This window comes from Stigmatopora argus, chromosome 17 (genome assembly GCF_051989625.1).
Source record: "Stigmatopora argus isolate UIUO_Sarg chromosome 17, RoL_Sarg_1.0, whole genome shotgun sequence".
NCBI lineage: Eukaryota > Metazoa > Chordata > Actinopteri > Syngnathiformes > Syngnathidae > Stigmatopora > Stigmatopora argus.
Window position 1 is genome coordinate 9,424,948 of NC_135403.1, and position 19,348 is coordinate 9,444,295.

Sequence of the window (19,348 nt, forward strand, 5' to 3'; positions counted from 1 at the left end):
TAAATACATCAGGGTATATTTAGGCACATAAAAACACAATTACAAGTTAGTTTGATGTCGTTTATTACGTCTTTTTAACACTAATAAACTCTTCTAAGTTATAACACCTGAAGACGACCTCCCCTCCGTTAAAAACAGCATTAAGAGCAAGACAATAAATTTCACAGCACTGCCTTATCATTCCACATTTGTGGGGGTCTGTATGTTTCACGCTCTCGCAGACAGAAGGGTCAAAATAAAATAGAAGCAGCACAAAAGCACCAATGTTAACACAGGTCACTTGTTTTGAGTGTTTGTCTCAAGTTCCCATGTTTTTTAAGCTGATTTTTCTTCTATACACTTGCTCATGCAGCCTCCATGGGTGAAGAGACAAAAGCTACGGCCGTTATATTCAAATCTAATAAGCAGGAAGATTCTGCATCATTCGTGTATTTGAATAACAACATTTACATGAGACATAGTATACATCTACTGTATGTGGTTACACTGTAAAATCAAAAAGGGACAGAAATGGTAAACGGTAAAACAAATGTGACACTTGAGGTGCTTCCGACCATGAACGCCACATCTTTTACATCTCCGACTCTTCGCGCAATATTTCTCTCAACTGTGCATGTAGGCATTCATTTAAGGTTGCCATGTAAGGACACTTTAAAACTAAACACGATGGGCATTGTACGGAAACTAGTGCCTGGTTAAAGAAAAAAAAAAGTTGAATGCCTGCAACATAAGGTTTAAAGCAAATGTGAAAAACCTTTTAAGTCCATAAATACAATACTATTGATGCATCAAGAAAGTTTTTTTGTTTTTTTGGAGTCACTAAATGCATTTGTTTTGATTTTAATCATATGTTCCGGATGGCCAACCAAATGCTCTGGCTGTGCATAGCCATAAACATTTTCCATATCTGCTTTAAAGAAAATAAATGGCACGCAGCGTAATAAGTGGACAGGGTGGACCGGGTAAAAAATAAAATAAAACTTTGGCTGACAAAAAGTTGTGAAGGCACATTGCAAAAACAAAAAAAAATCTCCCAAATCCTCCATTACATTAGTCAGTTTATGTCAGAGTGGACGCAAGAGGGGAAGTTTCACAAGACTGCAGTGTGACGACGATAACCTCAGAGCCAATACTAATACGCAATGTAACATAAATCCTGTGAGGAACTTCATTTTTTTTGCAGTGAGCAAGAAATAGGCTTCCACCGGACCAAGACCTTCCAAACCTTTTCTACCAGACTGTGAGCCAGATCTGTGAATCATAAATCTAAAAGCGTGAATCAACTGAGCTCTGCAGCAAGTCATCACTCAGCTCGACACACACCTGGAGAGCGCAGAGATTGTAACCGGTTCCCCACCCAGAGCAGGACAAGGAGCAGAATTCCAGATGCTGTAATACATGAGAATCTTTTCTCCGCTTTCCTCAATCTTTTTTCCCACTATCCAACCCCCCACCCTTGTCTGAAATCCCTCTTCCTCCTTCACCATCCAGATGGACAAGTCATCATTGAATGAAGCACGGATGCCGTGCTCGATAAGAAAAACTTTCTATCAGACAAAACGACAAAAACAACAACGATCCTACACTTCCCGCCTGATGGAATCTGCAACTTCTACCGTGCCATCAGCACATCTTCCACCCCTAGTGACCTTCTATCCTCCATTCCCTGCAGCCATGCTAATTCTGCAAAGTGACATCATCTTTTGGACTGTTTCCCCTGCAGCTTTGCTGAGATGGCGGGTGTTTTGAAGCCCCGCCCCCTCCCTGCCTTGCCGCTAAGCCCACTTCCTCTAAAGAAAGTGTCTTGTGATTTCTTTTTCACATGACCTCCTGAAACTTACAATGAATCTCAGGTTGGAAATAAAATGTTTCATGTTAAAAATAAAAAAAATATTGAATGACAGGCCATCTTAAAAATGTAGGTCACCCCCCCCCCCCCCATTCCCCCCGCAGCTCCGCCAAAAGAAGAGATGCACATCATTTCCAAAACTAACAGTATCAATAAATATATTTTGGTCGCTTAACTAGTATATGTAACGGATTCACCTTTATGTAGAATTTGAGATCAAGGAATGGAGGAGGGGAAAATATCTTTCTACCGAAGGGGCACCGCCTATAAAAAAAAAAAGAAGTCACATTTGAAAAAGAAACATAAAAAAAGGATTATACATATTTTCAACAAACTAAATGCGACTAAACTATGGAGGTGGAAATACAATGACTGCCAGCAAAACACATCTGGATCACATCATAAATAAATGGCCAAGAGGTCCATCACCTGCTCTCAGGAGATCTTAGTCCTTTTTTTTTTCTTGTCTCCCAACACTCCCAACATTCTTCCTCCTTCGTATTTTCCCATCCTCCTCTTGGAATGCTCAACGAGACATAAGAAGTCCTGATGACGTGTTAAGTCTTCAGGCTTGATGTTAGTGTGGTCGAGTCTGTTTAATGTCTGTGTTCGTGCGTGCGTACGTGTGTGTGTCATTTACAAGTGTTTGCATGGAGATGGGATTTCTGTTTTTGGGTGCAGAATCAGGATGCGGACAGGGCCTTAACCAGGTAGAGTTTGTCACCCTGCTCGCTGGTAAAGATTGGCGCCTTTTTGTAGTGTTCCACAAGCTCCTCCATGGAGTTGAACTTACGCTGTCCGATGCAGTAGAGGCTCTCCTTCAGCTGGACTTTGAAATGCTTGTTCTTGCTCTGCGCCTTCAATGAGATGGAGAAGTCGTTTGGCTAGAAAACAAAGAGAGGAACGATCAGTCAGGAGAACACGATATTCAGAGCAGTCTTCTTTTACGACTTTTTTGTACTACAATTGTGGGGACAAAGATCAAATCATCAGAATGCACCATTAGTTGATTTTTTTTACATTAATGCGCATCTGGCTATAACTGTACTGAAATATAAAACATCTGATTTTCATAAATCCCCACGTAAGCCGCACTAAACTACAAAATAAATGAAAGTGTGTGTGCGTGTCAGAGTAGTGGTAGTATTTTTTTCTGTGAATATCATTTAAAGGCTGTAAACACAAAAGACTAAAATCAAATGAAGTCATTTAGTACAGAGGTAACTGGGTGTTTGGTCCTGTAGATAAAAGATTCTTTCACTTATCTAAGATTACATACGGACAAAAGGTGGTTCACCTCAAGGAGAAATTCCCAACATTCAAACTCAGGAATGTTATGTATGCAATGAATGTTCTGTTGATTGAATTGACACGTGACTAAAAACCTTTCTAGTCAACTGCATTAAATATGCTTAGTTCCACCCAAATACACATAGCGCGACTTTTAGTGGTGATTCATGACTTCAAAATACCTACTGAAACCCACATCCTATCTCAGGGTGTTTCAGAAAGACCACATAAAATACTAATAAAAGGGTCTTTCAGTTAGTAGCGGAAAATATTACCCACAGGAGAAAATATCATTGATAAATAGTGAACTCTACTTCCATTGGGATGACTGTGTTAACATCGTGTCAAAAAGCAACTTGAAGGTTCACAAAGGTAAACTCACCGATGACTCGCTGTCTCGGATGAGGAAGTCTCCTTCGGTGCCTCGCTGGTTGAGCGCCACCTCCGCCTGGTGGCGTGTCACCTTGCCGTAGTACCACTCCTTCCCTGCGAACCGCCCGCTGCTCGACGGCGAAATGTAGTCACAATCGGGCGTGGGTGGGCCGGCGGGCCCAGCTGAGGTTTTGTGGGAAGCCGAGTCCAGCACCGTCACGTAGTTCTTGGGCACCAGCCCGAGCTGCCCGTCCGCCTTGCGGCACTTCCACCACTCCGGGTCGTTCTCGGGCTTCTCCACCACGTCCATCAACTCACCCTTCTCAAAGTTCAGTTCTTCGTCGTTGTCCGAACTGAAAGGGTAGAGAGCCTGCACAGTGTGTAGCACCCTGTTTCCGTTGGCCGTGCTGTTCACCACGGCCGTTAGCTTCTCCGTGAGCGATCCCGACGGATCCCCGAGACCGCCCGGCCCCCCGATGCCCGCTGTCCCGTCCACGTCCTCTGTGACATAGTTGGACGGGAACCACCCGGAGCGACCGTTGTAGCTGCCGCGCCACCAGCCGTCGCTGCACTTCTCCATCACCACCACCCGAGTGCCTTTGACCAAGGAGAGCTCGTCCTCGCGCTCTGCCGTGTAGCTGAACTTGACCAGGGCGGGCAGGTTCAGGTCGTACAGCCTCTCGCCATTATCCGCGTACATATCGGCGTCCGCGTTGGAAGCCGTGTCCCTCATGCCCCCTTTCCTGCTCTTCACCTTCCCAATCCCTGAAAAAAAAAGCAACCGATGACGAGTTAAAATTAGCAACCGCTACAGACAGATAAAATGAATAATTAACTGGTTCATCACAAAAACAAGACAAAATGGAGTGCGCTATTTAGTTACAACAATCCATCAACATGCAAGTGATGAACAAGAAGTACAGTAGTGAGTTAACATTGCCCTGTGAGTTAGAACAAATTCTTACACCGCAGGGCAAGCATGCACTTCTTAACCTCAAACTGCCTTATGTTCCGACTTGGCACCGCCTTAATCAAAGACCCTCTCCAGTTTAGTCCAACAGCCAGCATTGTCGGGTTTTTTTCAGACGCAAAATAAAAATTTGAACAGTTTCATGCATGAGGCAGACGTCAAAAAAAAAAAATCCAAGTGCCGTGCAACATTAAAAGAGAGAAAATAAAATCCCACCCCAGGCTGTGATAAGATTTAGGGGGTCAGGCCAAAATAAGGGTGGGTAAGCATGAATAAAACACATACTGCATTCTTAGGGATTAGACCCAGGAAGGGGAAAAATGTACGTTGCTGTACTTATTTCAGAAAAACACCTGCTTTGTAAATCTAGTGGAAAACTTGAGGGGTGGACATTAAATGAGTTGGGTTTTGGAGGAAAAAAAAGGTCAAAATTCTGCAGAACAAAAGGTTCTGTGAGATTTTGTCGTTGCTAATCGTGGTGCACTAATCACCTGGCTGGATGCCGAATCATTAGGCTCAAGCAGCCCATGGAGAGGAAAATTTGACTTCAAATTTGAAATCCTATCAGCTCCACTTATTACTAGTCTTAAAAGATACAAAAAGGTGGTGAACTGCCTGCATTTTAGTAAAATGTCCAACATTTTTCTCCAACATTTTATGCAGTAAATGTTTAAACTTCTATAGAAAGACATGTAATCACTGAAAAGTCACTTTCTATCGAGCAATGACTCATTTGGTTCAGTTTTCTTAGAATAGAATGTGCAATGATGATTACAAGGCCTTTTTGTGTCTGGAAAAAAAGTAATCACATGATACAAGACATTTTGAAGTTACAACAGTCCAGTGAGGCAATGGGCAATGGGACTACAATCTACATTTAAATTTGAACATGCAAATTAATGGATTAGATATGGACAAAACGCCTTCTGGCAGTCAAGTAGTGGGCCTACTGTAATCCAAAAGGAGAGGATTACAAACCCCTCCACCTTCTCCAGCCCCTTTTCTTCCTCTCTAATATAGTTGTAGATCCAGAGACCTATGATCTTTGTCTTACTGGACAAGAATTTCCACTGGGCAGCAAGGCGCACTTACAGATGATACAGGTCACGCTTTTGTTCCGACTTTCTGAGAGTCCATAAAGCACTTCCAAGACTCCCATGCTGGCTACAAAATAACTCTTTGCTGGAATTGACCGATGCAACACTACACCGGCGCAATCATTCTTGGACTGAGAATGACTTTGCTCTCAACACTATCAGTGACCGATGATGTACCGTAGGAAAACTCTCGTTCTGATTACGTTTGCGAGACTTGCATAATCGAAAGTCAGCTGCTTGAAATTATACAACGGAGGCAGGGTGGAGTTTCCAGGCCGAAGCTGGAAGGCTAACGTGTTTACTTTGTGACAAAAAAAACACCGATTAATTGTTTCTGAGAAACGTCGTGACCTAAAGACACGACGAAATGCAACACTGATGTAGAAAGGCTGAATTCCTTCCAGGTAGACCCTGTTATTAGTCACGCTACTGCACCTAAGTACAGACTCCAGATGCAAGCAGACGTTTCCAAACATGGAAATTAGGTTTACTATGCCCAACTAAACCAACACTTGTTTGAAAAGTGATGAAATGTGTATGGCCATTATATGCCTTAATGGATTGTTAAATTTGCTTCGAGTGCTTTGAAGGTGGAAATACACAAGTGTAACTCCATTTAGCAACAATTATGAGTTGCTGGAAGCCACAACTACACTGGTGGGACAGTCTTGATTAGCACTAAAGAAGCATTTGGTCAGTGCTACACAATTTAAGTATCTTTTAGTGCATGATCAAGATTTAACTCACCAGAATACCAATGCGATTGCCCTGTCGGGGATTATTTTTAGTTTCCGTGTATAAAAGATTTGCATAAGAAATGCTGGCTCAAACTGCTTAGTTTGGATATAGGAACAAACTGTCATGCAAAAATAAAATAAAAACATTTGCATGTACTGAACCCTTTGAGGATAAGATGAAGGGAAATGAAAAAAAAATGGATGAATGGACTACTACAGGTAGGTGGATAACCATAGTTGTGGTGCTGTTATTAAGTTAATCAGTGAGGGATTGCACTGCCTGGCCAAGCAATCCTAATTTGGATTAGTACTGAATTGTAAACCTTCATGGATCCCTATTGCTGACAGTTTTGGGTCAGACTAATGAAATACTTTCTTGGGAAAAGGGGATAGAGAATACCGTCATTTAAAAGGAAACAGAAATATAAGCCTTCCCTCACTAACCACAAATGACCTTTGTCGTTAAAATTCCACCTTTGCCATGCAGGATTGCGCTGATGTTTATGCCAAGGGCTTCCCCCAAAATTCAAGGGGGAGAAGGGATAAACTTCTCTCTCTCTGTTTAAGTCATGTTGGACAGCGGGGTGGTAAGCCCAACACATATGTTAATGCCCACTAAAAAAGATTATTGGTGAATGTTTACAAATGGGGTGTGCACAACACGAGTGGAAGAACGTGCCGGAGTGGCAAGGGGGATTGTTCATTTGTTCCAATAGGCCCACAAAGGAACAGGTTTTGTTTTTTAACTCTTGTCTGCCTTTGCTGGCGACTCATCCATTGTCTGTCCGTGGCCCTCTCGACCCTTGGCTTCCCTTCATTTCAGTGCTCTTCCTCTGTGGACGACAACACCCCGCGTCAGAGTGTCTGACAAAACCGGGACATCCCCCAACTTGGGACACAATGCAGTTGCTTGGACTAACAGAATGCTGCTCTTCTGCTCATAAAACCTGAAGTACTTTTTTGATTTTGTAATTTAGTTACGCACTCAGTGTAGAATGAAGTGTGCCTTCTTAAAAAAGAAAAAAAAAAAGAAAGAAGGCAGATCCAAAGACTCAGGGCAGATCCAAACACGGCTTGTAGGCGGCTGTGCAGGAAACGTGCCAAACCTTGTCGCTCAGACATCAAAGTGTGAAAGGCAACCTTTGGCTTGTGTTTTGTTCTGGCGGCACAGTGCTGCAAGTTGGACTTCATTGCCATGTTCCTGAGTGCAATACTATACAAGAATGGCAGGCAATAAATGCATTTTAAAAGTATCCCAAAAAAACCTACGAAATATGAAAAACAGCTGTCACAACCAATGAAAAGTAATGTTGGTTATCATTTCTGTAGCAAGATAAACTAATTTTAGATTATATAGACAATCATTCAATTAAGTAATGTATTTCATTAGCGTCTATAGGTAAATATTGACCTGCTCTGCACTAGCACAAAAAATGTCGTAATCTATTTTTTAGGATAGTAATAATGGTGGTATTAAGGGTTGGATTAGGTCACGTAAATCGTCACTGAACAGAAACCCAGGTACTAAAGTTGAGGTTCCTTTTTATAACATTACTGTGTAATTAAGCAGATAATTAATATTAAAAAAAGATGTCAAAAGTATTAACGCCCCAAAAGCTTCCAATCAAATGCAGGGAATTGCATTACCTGGCATGTTGGAAAAGGAGAACTTCTCTATGAATTGGCTGAGAGTACTTTAGAATAGTATAGCTAATGTGATAAGGACCAGTCCTTCATAGTATAGTACATCCCATCTGGGGATTGTCAACAAAGGGTAACGAATAACTGCACAGCTGCTCCAGTCAGCTACATCAAAAGTGTGTCTCATGAGACGTGTTGTCACAAGCGCATCCCAGACAATAATAAAGTTACTTGCTGGCTTCCTCCACAACTGTGCATTCTAGACAAATTCAACTGAAAAGTGCCATTGTGAAGTTATTTGAGAAAACTGGGTTTCTCAACTGATGGACAAATGCAGTTGGATAATAAATGTGCAACTCATGTTTAAATGAAAATAAACATACAGCTTGTCCACATTGTCAAGCACAACCTGGTAAAATATCACCTCCAACCACTTGGCTACCACGCTGCAAAAAAAATATTACGGATTGTGATGACAACTGTTGAAAGGCTCTTTCTTTCACAGAGATATCTTATCCAAAAACAAACAATGGTTTGAGGAAAAAGATGAACCAGATAAGATTAAAAAATAAATAAATACAATCGTGAAGCGGATAAGCAGGAACAAGCAAGCGCCTGAAAAACATACAGAATCCCTGCACAATGATTCAACTTCCTTCTGACTTCTCACTTCCTCTCCGGTCAGTTCTCCTCCAATGGTGGGCACGTAAGAAATGTGGCTCAAATTAGAGTTTCCGCTCACTGGGGGGAGGCTAAGAAACAAGAAAACAGAGGGAGGAGCCTGAGCTACTTCCCCCCCCAAAAAATATATGTTTGTTAGCTCATCTCTACTTGTAATCTCTGTGTTAGAAATCAGAAAAGGGTCATTGCACACCCTGCCAGGCTGTAAAAGATCAACAGGCCCCATCCAATGACATTCCTCTGATAAGTTAGTTGAGGTGCATAAGACGGGAAGACGGAAAGGGGGTGTATTTCGATTGATGACATCCGGCACAATGGTTGCACTGTTTAACGTGAGCAACGATAGCTCATGACCGGCGGGTGGTGAGTTGGGACCCTCCCAGAAAAGAACGCCCTAAGGGTAGCATACAAGGGGAAAAAAAGGAACGTCTTAAAATATTCCGGAACAAAAGTATCACAAGGGTCTTCAAAAACAACAATGGTATCCACAGAGTTTCCGGACGTCGACGGGAGGAATGGCGGAAGAGGAGGGAAAAAGAAATAGGATTGCGGCGTGGATATGTACTTAAAAGCAAGAGAGACAGAAGGATTGCTGAGGCAATTACAGGCTTCGGCTTGGGCAGGAGGCTTTTCAAGGGAATATCCACCCAGTGTGTGTGTGTGTGTGTGTGTATGTGTGTGTGTGTGTGTGGTGTGTGTGTGCGTAGAGACCCTCTCCCCCCTGCTCTGCCAACACAACATATTAGCACAAAGATCCGTGTCTAAGAGGAGAGTTGCCTAACAAAGCTTCAATAGTTTTACAGCAAAAAAGAGGCAAATGAACAAACCACCACACAACTACAAATACCAAAGAAGATCAGATGAACCAACTTCAAGATAACCAAACTTTTAGACCAGCGCAAGCCTCCGAGAAGCAAAGTATAGAACTCACGGAAAAAGTGCTTGAATAGGTTAGCCATGTCCATTTTTGGCTCACGGCCGCCTCGCCTCTCGGTGTCCGTCTCCCGGCTGCACTCACTTCCCACTGCAGCTGTAGATATTCCATGTGAACACCCAGAGAGCTCGAGTTTGAGGGGGGACGCCCACTTCCCCGCTCATGTGACTAGAAGAGGCCAATGAGTGCTGGAGTCGGGGAAGCATAGCATATAGACCTCATGGAGAGGGGTAGAAGGAAGGAGATGGAGGAGGAGGGATGTGGTGGGTTGTTGAACTCAAAAAGAAAATGAGATGTAAAGACGTAAAAGGAAGGCAAAGAGCTATTTTTGGATGGCACATTTTTTTGGGAATTCAAATATAATGTGTTCCTCTAGGGGTTGCATTGCCAACTGGGGTGATTCACGAACTGCTCATCTATCGCATGAACAGTCATTTGTATAATTTGATATAAATCCCTCTCTTACACAAATCAAACCAGATCATACACTAAAATTCTTTCAAGAGGTTGACACCCCTCCACACCCATACAAAGCTTTTTAAAAAAACATTCACACTCATTTGTTAATGTGCTAATCACCCACAGTTCTCCAGTTAAAATATACACGAATCCAGGAATAGAACAAGATGGCGTATTTATGACTGTAATTAAATTTTTACAAGCCACTCTATGCTCTTCAGTTCATGTTTCACATTAGAGCACGTTTACTGGATCTAAAGCTGCGATGTGATCGTGTCTCGAGTCCGTTTAGTGTATCGTCCGTGCAGCTGTTCACCTGTGCTTAATACTCGGACGGATGCCGAAGCAGGTGGGGGGAGTCATAGCGTGGCTCGTGTTACGTGTTGCACATTACAGGCAAGCCTCCAAGTGTGGCTATAAAACAATCACTTGCTTGTAAATTAAAAGGTCACAGGAAAGGGCCGCATTATATGTGCAAGTTATAGTCATTTTACTAACATTCTTGGACTGCGGCCATGCTACCAGGAACAAAAATGTTCCCATAGCCTGAAGATAAGAGATGTACACACACGCTGCGACTTGAGATGCAATTTGAACTCCAGAATACTTCATGGGTAAAGTTCTTGCAATACTATATTCGAGATCAAGATGCCTTTGGCTTACGCAGGGAATAGGGCAAAATAATAAAGCAGTAAAAAGAGTCTTTCTTACCCAGTGTGTCCTTGAGGTTTTTGACAATTGAAGCCTTCCTGGCGCTGTTTTTCCTCTCAACATAGTTGGACGGCACAAAGCCTGTTTTATTGGTGGCATTCCGGACCCTCCACCAGGACTTGGAGTCGTCAAGGAGCCAGAGGCGCTCATTCTTCTTGATATCCAGCTCTTGGTCCTGTTGGGCCATGTAATCAAACTTGGCGATGACAATCACCTCTTCCGTCATCTTGCACAAAAGGAACTTGAGAAGACAAGGAAGAAAAAGATATTTTAAATTGTCTAATATAAGCTTTTATTTGATAACTTGAACTAAATTGCAAACTCAGACACCAAACCTTCACACAGTGAATTTATAGGTCATCTAATTGTGACAAGAATTGTGACTGATATTGCCACTTCAAACAGACAACCATGTGTTGGTTGGTATTTTGTGACTTGAATTTTCTAAACAAACATTTGGTAAACGATGATTCATTTGAATGTCCTTTTCAACAATAAAAAAAATTGGCTGACCTGTACTGCATCAAAGCTGACGTTTCCAAAGACTCTGACACTTCACTGTTGGCCTAAAATAAAAGAAAAAGAACAAGAATGATGCTATAAGACTTTTCAATGACAGTTATGCCCTCCATGGTAGTAACACTGTCTATTCCCCATGGTGGTGTCTTACCATTCGGTTGCATACATAAATTTCAAGATTTGTCCAAATACAACAGAGACCAGAAAAATGCTGAATAGATTCCAGCTGTTATTGCCAAAGTTTGTTCTCTATAAACCTAATTTCTTTTGGCATAATGTGTTGTTGAAACAACAATTGTTTGCAACTTTCATCATAAGATGCCAAAAACTCACCAGAATAGACTTTCTAATACTTTGAGTGAAGATTTCTTAACCCTAACCCATCTAAAAAAAAACACCCAGTGATCATGCGTTCCATATAAAACCAACTTCAGCCTGGTGCAGTTCACAATAAAAGAAAGGGATTAAGAAGGATAGCACTTCAAAGTAAACACTGACCTTTGGCTTTGCGTAAATGCATAAAACTGTTTGTCAGTTAAGACATCGGTAGATGTTGCTCATCACAAGAACAGCAACACTCCCTCAAGCATTCTCTAAATGAGTCACTACAATCCTTCAAAAACAAAGAGTAACTTTCAATCTCTAGTCTCATGACAAATTCCACCATCAGTGCCGCCAAGCTGCACTAATGTGAAGAGTTTGGTTAGCATCGGCAAGAGCGAAGAAGCATTGAAGCAGCTGTTTGGGTGTTCTATTCCTGTTATATGATTGTTGGGTTCTAACCTTAACCTACAGACCGACTTAAGGAACCAGACACTGACCTTATTGATCGGGGGCATTGGTTTAGTTTTCATTCAAGGCAAAGGTGTCGGTCTAGGTTTCAACTGCAGCTGGCTCTGGGACCAGCCATGAACACGATCCTTGGCAAACACGAAGACCACAGAGAGCTAAACCAATTTTCAGCACGATTAGCCATGAGTGGTAATATAAACAAATAATCGCAAGGTTGCCGTCGAGCCTTCGCCAAGATCTTATGGTGTTGTGGTATATGGTGCCCTAGTTTTATCCAGGAAATTGGGCATCCACACTCACAAATTGGTACGGGAACTCTTAAATCTTAAGCACCCTCTTCCTTGACAACATTTAAAAAAAAATCTTTACTATTAGCCATCTTTGCAATTGCATAGCAAGTCTTGGATTTGCTGAAAATCTCATTGGGTTGATCCAATACTATGATCCCCAATCTAGTATAAAATAGAGGCAATTTCGCATTTTTTGGTGCCCAACGATCTGCTTCTTTTCTGCATCATTTCACAATATAGCAATTTTCTTTTACTTCTCTTTCCTAAAGTCCATAAGAGAAGAACCAACAGAGGACCAACAGTTTCTACAATTTTCCTTTGCCAGTCGACACTAAAATCTCACTTCCCTTTAGCTACAGAGGGCCCTGGCATGCGAGACTCTAAACTGCACATTAACTCTACAGTGACTTCCAGCCATACAGATGTGAGGGTGGATCAAAAAAAAATCCCAGCAACAGATGCTGCGAGCTAATCGCTGAGCTGCTGCACATCTAAAGCTGCTTGCCGAGCCAGAACCCTAAACGCCAGGGCAGATAGGTCAAACTGTTCGAACAGTGTCACATCCACAGTCCATTTGCCACACGCACTGTAAACCAAAGACTAACAACATCCCATAGCATTAATCTACTAATCCAGCCAAGTATTCAAATCCCCCTGCCCTGACAGAGTTCTTGAAAACAAGACACTTTTAGATAAAGTAATCTTCTTTCCATCATAGTTTTATCGAAAAAAAATCCCTGCAATTAGTTCAATATCACCCCCTTTTGGACAATTTCCTTCACGGAACTTGCAGAATCTGTTGTAAAAGATCGTATTTATTCCAAAAGGCATGCCATTGAAGGAAAAAAAGATTCTCCAGTTATAAAAGAGCAGTAGTAGTGCTCACTTAGGCCACATACTAGTTAGAAAGAAGATGATGTCTGACCTAAGTCATTGGTTAAAATCAAACAGCCTTGGATTTATGGAAAAATAGGTAATTATATAAGTATTCTGGAAAAGAGACTGTGAAAATAGCATAGAAGAATAAATAGTGAAAACAGGATTTGCTGTTTTGTGGTCAAGGTCGACATGGGCGGCCAGACCACATGGGGCAGTGGACAGGTGGTCGAAAGTGGCAGCAAATGAAAGGTTTTCCTGAGTTAAGTGTGGCTCTCATTTCCCCCCTTTGACAAAGACCAACAAATAAAGGGAGCTTTCCTGTTATTTTTAACAAGATTTGCTAAAGAATCCCTTCCTGTCATGTCACCTAAAGAAAGCTAATTATTTCACACTTTTACATATTGTGTGTCAAACCTCGCAGTTAAATTGGAAGCAAACAGAGGCTAACTTATCCACTGCCGTGATAGCAGCTGTGGGTCGGAGACGGGTCACCCATTGAGATTATCAGTAATCCACTCGTGTTCACAACAGTGCCAACAGTGCTCACAACTGGCTACCCAGTCACCGGTACTTGACACTAAAAAGGGGATCTGGAAAAGTTGAAATGAAACACCATTAGGGTTTTACACATTTTATGAACTCCCAAAAGATATTTGGAAAGGATTTATTAAACCGTGTATCGTTCTGTCAATCAAAGGCGGACCTTTTAAGAAATATTGTTTGAATTCATTGTTCGTTACAATGGACAGGTGACCATAGAAAAGCGTATCTGTTAATAAACTGGGAAACAAAGTTATCTGAGAGACAATTATGTTTGTTCTCTGTGACATTTATCCACAGTGAAACAAAATTTGAAAAAAAAACCTGACATAGCTACATCCGGCAAACCCACATCTATTGATGCAATTTAAGTTTCTGCAGAGGAAGCCATAGACAACCAGACAATTAAACAACCCTGAAATGTTCATTTGGCAAGCCAGTGTCCCAATAAAAAAGACGTATTGTATTTGGATACGTTAAAAGAAATCTAAGTCGAAGCGATCTATCAGTGTTAGATTTCACGAAATGGCCCTGACCGTCTTAAAACGGGTTTAGTAAAAATGATGTCACAAGTATGCCCGAAGTGCACTGCATAGCCAGATTGCTGCAGCAATGACTGACACAGCAACAGCATGAGCTCACAGGAGCAGACAGTAACCTAATCCCTGTGACAGCCTGCTAAAATCACAGGGCTCTCGCCTTCTGGAATGTGCTCTGTACGCTCCCTTGCTGCCTCTGGCACTGCGACACTTCCTGCGACTTCCACCCAATCCTCGATTTTTAGCCACTAGTTTGCTTACCGCCGTCCCCCTGAACGTCTGATGAATCTCTTTTCACATGAAACTGCGGCAACTGAAGCCCCTGGGACTGTTATCTCATTGCAACTGTCCTAGATTCTCCCAAAACAAAACAGCAGCATCACAGCAAGGGGTCATGGGATACTCAGTGGGCCAGCTGTGAGACAGGAAGTGTGGACACGAGGGTGAACGAGTGATGGGAATATTCATTCTGACAGACTTCAGGATTGACCGAGCCACACGAGTTCAGATTTTCTTTCTTGTAAACTGGCAATTTTTACGTTGTTCCATTCAAATTAGGTTCAGGGCCAGTAGAACCCTTTACAATGACCACGTCAAAACTTTTTAAGTCTCGAACTAAGAAACAAGGCTGCACTTGTGGGTGCATCAAAACAGTCTCACGATCAATGGCAGCAGAGTAGAATGACCCAAGATGGACGGTGGGAGTTCACACTAATTAACAAAGATAATTGGAAGGTTTATTGCATGGAAAATAAGATTGTAATATGCAACAAAGGCTTATATTAAAAAAATACTAATAAGATCACTGTCACCCAAACGCAATGACATTGAAATGCACCACCTACTTTGCCCAGCTCGGGGACGAGGGCTTACTAGGCCAAAATTTAATCAGAGACTGCTCAAATAATATTGCCACATTTTCACTTCCCAGTTTTACTTTCCCATTTCATTACAGCAAAGACCACAAACATGTGCCCATGGTGACCACAGATGAGACAATCAAAAACACGAGGGTAGGGAAATGTGTCAATGTCGACATCGGGGGTAAAAAGCAGAATTGAAAAGAGACAAACCATACCAAGAAATGTATAGCGAAAAATTGCAAACTATAGTTGAACACAATGGCCTGACGTATTAGAAGATCTGTTTCTTTGGACCCCACCCTGCTTTCGTCAAATCACCAAATCCAGCTGGCGTGTTATTTGCTCTAGCTGTTGTACTTGTTTACACTTGCAATGTATAAGAATTTGGACTAAACCCAAGCACAAAATGAGCCTTTAAATGACCTCATCAAACTATCTCCACTGAAAAGAAGGGATTCCCCTGATGACTAATGCAACCTTATAAAGACAGATTACGCGAATGTCTTGCTCCTGCGATGTCAAGGTACTTAAAACCCTCGTTTTCATTAGAAAAGCCATAATTGTTGACACGCAACACCCAATTAATCTTCACTACACAAGGAGTCTTCTGACAAAGGCCATTGTTGCCATCAAAACAGTTGATTCGTCGTAAAACCACATGTCAATAACAGGAGAGAGCGGCGAGTGAAATGAATACGCCGGCTTCCGACATCCAAGCCAAGACGAGCCCTCAGGTGCTGTCACAATAGGACTAAATAAGCCAGTTGGGAAAAGGAAGTCTGTGAGAAACGCGTGTTGGTACTTGTGTACGTGTATCTAGATAGCAGAAGGCATTCCAGGTTGCACGTTGGGGAAACATAACTCACAACATGCAGTAATGTAGCTCTGTACCACGATGGGTCAATCATGGAGGCTTATTTTAAATAGGCATTATAAATATGTATTGTGGTCACCACATTTTAGTAATCATATCCTAATTTTCACATTAAGTCAGTGGGAAGAATACATTGCAAGTCAAAAAAGTAAAACTAAAAGGAATGCTTGTCACATGCTTGTCACAAAATCATTTCACCCAGCATGCAAAAAAGAAGAGTATTTTAGATTATATTGATAAAGTAATTAAATATAACATAAATACTAATAAAATGAGGAAAAACATGCATTTAAAAAAATGTCAATATATAAAAAGTCATTTTTTTATTTCTGGCTCTTTGCAAGTGACCTTCAATGTTCAGAATCATTATTATTATTTAGTCTATCACAGATAAAAGTTCAGTGGAAAACTTAAATTTAATGAAAAGCATAAGTGGAAATGGGGGAATAGTAGCCTTCAGATTTGAGGAAAAAAAAGATCACACAAAATACATGGCTGAAAAGGAAACTTTCCTAAGCCACTTAATAGAGTAGCACGTTTCCAGCTTGTCATGTGACTGTGGAAATTTTGAGCCACATTAAGTTTTTTTTTCTTTTGAGCTGTCACCAACGTGCAGAGTTGGGATGGATTTTGGGCTGCTCAAGTCCAATGGGGGAGGAGGCGAACACTTGAATACAAAGAGCCAGCCGCACGATAGTCATGAGCTGATAGAAAAATCAAAACGTTTAAAGCCTAGTTGCCATCAGACTTAACATGGGCTTCTCTGTGAATGCGGATTAAAGTTTACCAAAAAAAGGAAGGGGGTGGGGGTTGGCCTCATTGGACGGACTGTAAAGCTGAAACATACAAATGTAAAAAAATAAGCACATTGAGCTAAATTGAAATCGAAAATACCATAATTTTCAACCTATACGGCGCAGGTGTCTACATTGCATTACGGGATATTTATACCAAAACACATGCACCTTATTAGCCTATAAAATGCACAAATAAACTGCAGGGTTCAGAGATGGTGAGAAAAGTAGCAGCTTACAGTCTGAAAGTTGTCTTCTTCAGGCATTCCACTGAATCAACCGGTTACGATGAGCAATTAAATAAGAAAAATGGTCACAGAGGTCTTCACCATTCATCTATAGAAGATCCTAAATGTCCCTCATGCACCTTCAGAAACCTAATGAGAGATTGTCAAGAGTCCTATTAATCAGTGATACAATAATTACACACTTTTAGTGTTTGGGCTTTTGCCCCAAGTGCAAAAACATACATCAAATATAATAACATATGATAATGAATAACAGTCAGATACAATTACATATCATGTGTGGGGTGCATGGGCGTGTATTTTAAAATTACTTTCTTGGGAGAATTGTTGATTAAAGAATCCAAACCTGCAAATCACACATTTCTTACATTATTAGTGCCACATTTGAAAAAAATGTAATTGCAAATAAAGATCAATGACATCACACAACCATTTTTAATTCCATGTAATATGTTACATGTGATAAATTGCTCATGCAATGTAAATAGTGCAGTTCCGATTTGTTCCAAATGCGGATGCAAATCGGATACGTGCTTGATGCCAATGTAAAACGTAAAGCACTATATTTCAGAGTGGTAAATCATAATTAATAGACTTTTGGGTGCATGGGGTCTTATTATGTAAGCAGAACTATTATTATAATGTTCCAACTATACTAGAAAACTACTTTGATATTCTTACATTAGAAGTTAAATCTCATAACAATACGTTTTTCCAACTGAATAAATGCAATTTATGACTTTAAAAAAGAACACCTCGATCTCCAATGTCCCAGATCTTCATTTACAAAGTGTTTTTACACTACCCCTCAAAAATCTGTGCAAATAGGTCAAATTTTACTGCCACACTATGTGTAAATAAATCAAATTTTACTGCCACACCATCTGATCGCTAGAAATATCAACAATAATGACATCAACAAATAAAAAGACTTCACCTGTACCATTTTCTTAGAAAATATATGACACTTTTACACATAGTTGCACTAATTCATGATACAAGGGCGTCTCACATTAGAAAAAGGCTAACCCAGTCCGGGATGCTAACTGCCCTGATTTCTTTTCAGCAATAAAATTGACATTTAGCGTCTGCACTTCAATTTAATCAGAACTAACTTTCAAGTAGCATGTCGCGCTGCGGTGCAAAAAGAGGATCTGTTTTTATTGATGTGTTTTTTTTCCAAAAAAGAACATTTATGAGTCCTGACAGACTAGCCTCTGGTTAGCCGCTGTCCGATGTGAGGTTACGTACGGTGAAGTGAAAAAGAACTCGCCTCGGGGCTCTTCTCGATAACAAGCCTCATTGCGGCACCACTGATTATACAAGGCACGCCTTACCTTCTTACACCGATGGCTTCTTATTTTCCATGCAGCGCTCCCCAAAACAGCCGCCGATTTCGCCGGAGCGAGGCCGAGTTAAAGATTTTTCCACGTCAAGGACCTATGTTAGCCGCCAATGGATGTAGCATGGCTGTACATATCCCAGCATAGCTCGGCGATGTTAGCTTATGCTAGGCTAACTAGCTAGCTTCACCGCAAACTGCTCTGACATAGCTTCCGCCTACGCCTCTCGCCATTGGTTGGTTTTAGATAAAAGCTTTTCCGATTGGCTGAGCCGATTGTAGGTCAAATACGCGACAGCTGCTGATGAGAGTCGATGGATGTGATGGTTTTGCATTAAAGTGAACAAAATACTATATATTACACTAGGATGATCTTAGTAGTATAAAAAATATTGGCAGTGAAGCAAACGCTTTTGGCTCTATTTTTTAATCTGGCCCTTTGAGCATGTAAAATGATTAAGAGCATATAAAATAGTGTGTTATCTTATTATGATCAAATATATGATGATGCAGATAACATCATCATTGATTTCAGAGATGTTGATTTCCCCACACACAAAAATACAATAAATTCATGGAACTTCCTCTAGTCTATGTGTTTTCTTTTTAAATGAACATTTGCAGAAATGTAATCTGTTCAAAATAGATGGGGCATTCTCCACATATATTCTGAGCAATTAACAATTAAAAATGTCATAAACATAAGGGAAATAAACAAACTTTTATATACCTTACACTCCTGCTGAAATGTTTGGGATCGCCCAGAGAATTTCAGTATACACAACATTTGGGGGTCCCTTGGAAATGCCTTTAATCTACAAGAAAATCATTATTTTTAAACATATTAATAAAGTAGATTTACAACCTCAATAAATATTTAGCTCCAAAAGTACCACAATAATGAATATTTACAGTATATCACATCCA

General features: G+C 41.0%; 1 protein-coding gene across 4 annotated transcripts; it reads right to left on the reverse strand.

The window, feature by feature from the left end:
• Positions 1-46: 46 nt before the first annotated feature.
• Positions 47-18,643, reverse strand: nck1b (NCK adaptor protein 1b). Of its 4 annotated transcripts, XM_077624941.1 has the most exons (7): positions 18,417-18,643; positions 17,391-17,425; positions 17,071-17,208; positions 11,255-11,307; positions 10,742-10,982; positions 3,522-4,276; positions 47-2,733 (listed from the first exon to the last, which is right to left on the reverse strand). In XM_077624941.1, exons 5-7 carry the CDS (start codon positions 10,965-10,967, stop codon positions 2,533-2,535), a joined length of 1,182 nt encoding a protein of 393 aa, XP_077481067.1. In that variant the 5' UTR covers positions 10,968-10,982; positions 11,255-11,307; positions 17,071-17,208; positions 17,391-17,425; positions 18,417-18,643; the 3' UTR covers positions 47-2,532. The 4 variants fall into 4 exon arrangements, with proteins under 4 accessions (XP_077481067.1, XP_077481066.1, XP_077481065.1 ...); XM_077624940.1 differs by lacking the exon at positions 17,391-17,425; XM_077624939.1 differs by lacking the exons at positions 17,071-17,208; positions 17,391-17,425.
• Positions 18,644-19,348: the final 705 nt, after the last annotated feature.